General features: G+C 41.3%; 1 protein-coding gene across 1 annotated transcript; it reads right to left on the reverse strand.

Annotated features, from left to right (window-relative positions):
- Positions 1–2748: 2748 nt before the first annotated feature.
- LOC124707887 (transcriptional regulator SUPERMAN-like) lies at positions 2749–3381 on the reverse strand. The gene has a single exon (XM_047239582.1). It carries the CDS (start codon positions 3379–3381, stop codon positions 2749–2751), a length of 633 nt encoding a protein of 210 aa, XP_047095538.1.
- Between the last annotated feature and the right edge of the window lie 504 nt (positions 3382–3885).

Raw genomic sequence — 3885 nt, forward strand, 5'->3', positions numbered from 1 at the left:
CGCGTTCCCCACGGTCGGCGCCAATTGACGAGGGATCACCTCGCTAATGCCTACGGATTGTAGACTAGGTTTCGGGAGAGAGCGACGATGGAGATTCCGGGAGCGAGATTACGCACACGACGTACCCAGCTTCGGGTCCCCTCGGTGGAGGATCCTTACGTGCTGCTAGCAATCCAGTATATGATCATAGATGTGTTTACAGGGTGCCGCCGTAGCGGAGCTATGTTGTCTATCTCTATCTCTATCTCTTCGTCCTCCTTATTTCGGGTGCCCTGGCTAGCTTTATATATGCAACCAGCCTAGGGTTTTACAAGAGTTCTAGTCGACTACTTCTTCGGGTTGTCTTGTTGGGCCTTCTCCATATTTGGTCTTCTCCATATTGGGCCGAGCCAGGTATACTAATAATGGGTACCCGAAGGGTATGCCCATATCAAGGGGATCATCTAGGAACCGATTTTTTAGAGGACTAAATATAAGGAGAGTTAAAGGATACTTGGCTGGATAGAGTGCTAAATCATAAGGAATCGGCTAGAGAGATTCTCTAAGGGGTAGTTTCCTCCGCGTGTTTCAAAACATCTATGGTGAATGGAGTATTAGTTCTAGCTAGTTTGCTAGAAGTGGTAGCTAAGCTATGTAGGCAATTGACTACACCCGAGAAAAGAACCCGTGACGGTTTCCATGGACACTCTAAAATAGAAGCTCTCCCAAGATCTCGTATGTCGGCTCAACAACTTCGACTTATGTCTGTCGTATATGAACGTGCATGGTTGAGGTAAAAAATATGGTGGTGCCCTTCAACATGATATGACCGACATAGATTACAATATATGGACACTACAAGAAATGAGATTCATAGAAATATCAAGGCCAAAGATTTAAGACTTGAAGAATCATTATTCTATCAATTAACGAACGTATTAGTATTGATATGGCTGTAACACAAATACTAAGGAGGACACCTTCTACATATTTAAGAAACATTCAAAGTTAGGGACTTTTTAGTTGGCGCATATGAATATTTAATTTCCAACTAAAAACCCACGTTTCATCACAGAAAGAAAGTCAAAGAGTATGACAATGGTCAACCATTGATGAATAATCTAAAACCATTTCCGTACAATTAGTGAAGGAAGTTGATGAACAAAAATATTTTTTGTACAATTATTTTGAGTTTGCCGATAGTGATACCATTCATGGTAGGTTAACAAGTGACAAAAAATAGTACCCATGCATGCCAAATTATATTTATTAATATTCTCTATCAGTATGGATGTCAATGGGCTACTTAGCAAGTGAAAATTGATGGGGTTAAGATTATCAATAAGGGGTGTGTGTAAGTATTCAAAAACCAGAGAGGTCGAGGTCATTCCGCTAGAGTAAAATGTACTTATTTGATATTGCACTTATCAAAGTTAATAGTTAATAACATCAATTTTAGATTATTAAGTTCCTTTAGTGATGAAAATACAAGAATAATATGCTCGGGATATTTTTAGGATGATAGTAGACAAAGATCCTTACAAGACAAACAATTGATTCTTACTAGGTTATCACTTTGATTGTTGGTGTGTCACATTTTCAAACACTTTCGTGTCTATAATGTACATATTATTTGACGAGCGTGTCACATATTTTAAAAGGTAGAACGTAAAATACATAAAGAAAGAGTCGAAAGTAAGGGAAAGAAAGACACTAAGAATTTACAATAAAATTCTCATTGTTTACATGGTTATTAGTGAGGATATTCCGCATCATAATTCAATTTATTTTTACATGCTTTTAGAAATATCAAGTAAACATCATTGGTGGAATTTAGTTAGTTTTTGGACCATAACAAAATTGATTTTGATTGCTGACCGATAATCTGAATATTATCATAGCATAGCAATTCAACACCACATCATGGACCAAACTTTAGTTCAATTTGGTAATCAAGTATCATATACAAATGAATTGTTTTTTGTTTCATATTATATTTCCAAATCTGGCAGGATAATTTGATGCACAAATTAAACATGATGTTACCCCAAATATGTGATCATTTATTATAGTATTTGTGTTGATTTTAAATCTATATATTTTTCTAACATATACCACCTGTGTCCAAATTTAAATGACGCAAACATATTTAGATGTTCATGTTTTCCTATCAAATTTATTAATGAATGTGGTTTATCATTTATCTGATATAAAAAGTCATACACTAAATTTGTATTTGAAAACATTTTCTAATGTATATTTTTAATACCATAATTATTATTTATCATTGATCAATTGAGGGTCAAAGTTAGAGCACGCAACACAATTATCATTTATGAATTATCCACTAAATATAATGCCATCGCATTTGAGGGCCAATTTGATAGTTTACAACAAAAAGAAGTATCTCTGTATCCTATGAAACCTTGTCAGAAACAAACATGACAAATTCAAATAAGCAAAGAAACTTAATAATAAGGAAATCAAAGTTGCAGAATGGAAATATATAATTTGGAGAGATGAATCTAGTAAATCCCAGTGTCGTCCTAAGATTTTCAATTGATCAAAAGGCCAAAACATATACACACACAAAACATACATATACATATATATAAACGAAAGAAACAATAACAACAACAAAGATCACAAATTAATTACGCTCGATGCACGCATTCAATAAACCATATGCATGAACTAACGCGTTATGTGTATATGCAGCCTGTGTATGAGACTATGAGTTGCACTAACTGCTGTTGCACTACCATGAGATCAATGCCTGGGACGACGCCCGAGCCTGAGCTCCAGGTCCAGCTCCCTCTCCGTCTCACCTTCCTGCCGCTCCGACCCTTCCGGCGCCTCGCTCGACCCGCCATGATCACGAGCTGCTGCACCGAACAGGCTCAGCTCCCTGGGACTGCCACTGCTAGGGTTCGCGGAGGCGTCCGCGTCAACTACTCCGGTGGCAGCCGCTGTGCCCTGGTAATTCATGGTGAAACCGCCGGGCCTGCTTATAGTCATCGCGGTTACTGGAGGCACCGGGGGTGGGCGGTACGCCAGGAAGTTGTGGTGGTTCTGGTTATAGCACCCGAAGTATCGGGGCGCCGACGATATCGATGTGGTGCCGCTGGGCGCGTCGCGTAGGCTGGGTTTCGCGCGGTCGCGGCGGTGGATATTCATGTGCCCACCCAGCGCCTGCGCCGTGGTGAACCCGCGCTTGCAGAAGACGCACTCGTAGTACGGCCGGATGACCGCAGCAGCCGGCACCGGCGGCGCGGCCGGCGCCACTTTTTCATCCCTAGGCTCAGCTCCGGCCGGCGCCTCTGCAACCTCCGGCGGATCAGGCGAGCCAGCCATCTCGTCGCCTGATCCCGCCATGAGCTCCCTGTTGCTGCTGCTCGCCATGTGCGCGCTACGGTGATCCCCGATCGATCAAGTTTCTGATGATTTCAAGGGTTTGGGAATCGGTAAACGGATCTTTGACGAAGAGATGGCAAAATGTGTGACTGAGTGCACAGGGGGCTGTAATGTAAGTATTGGGGGACGGGGACAAAGAGGAAAAACATCGGAATCGTCAGCAGGTTCTGAATAAAAGAAGGCAAATGGTCTCTGCCGGCCTTGTTGCCTTGCAGCTGCCTCGCTATCCAGTACCGTGCGCTGCTGTTTTGCAGTGCAAACGTTTGCAGCTGGTGCTTCACACATAAGTATCGTGTATTTTATCTGTGAGTGAGTATGCAGTATAATAGTGCAGGAATTCACATGCCCAGTCGACGGGTCTGTTTCATATAGTATATAACACTCAAATAGGCATACGTTGCCATCTAGGTAAAATATAGTTATTCTACACGTAGCCAGTTTCTTAACCGTATGTAAATTTTGTCTTATATCTCGAAAATTAAGAAGAACATA

This window comes from Lolium rigidum, chromosome 4 (genome assembly GCF_022539505.1).
Source record: "Lolium rigidum isolate FL_2022 chromosome 4, APGP_CSIRO_Lrig_0.1, whole genome shotgun sequence".
Classification (NCBI taxonomy): domain Eukaryota; kingdom Viridiplantae; phylum Streptophyta; class Magnoliopsida; order Poales; family Poaceae; genus Lolium; species Lolium rigidum.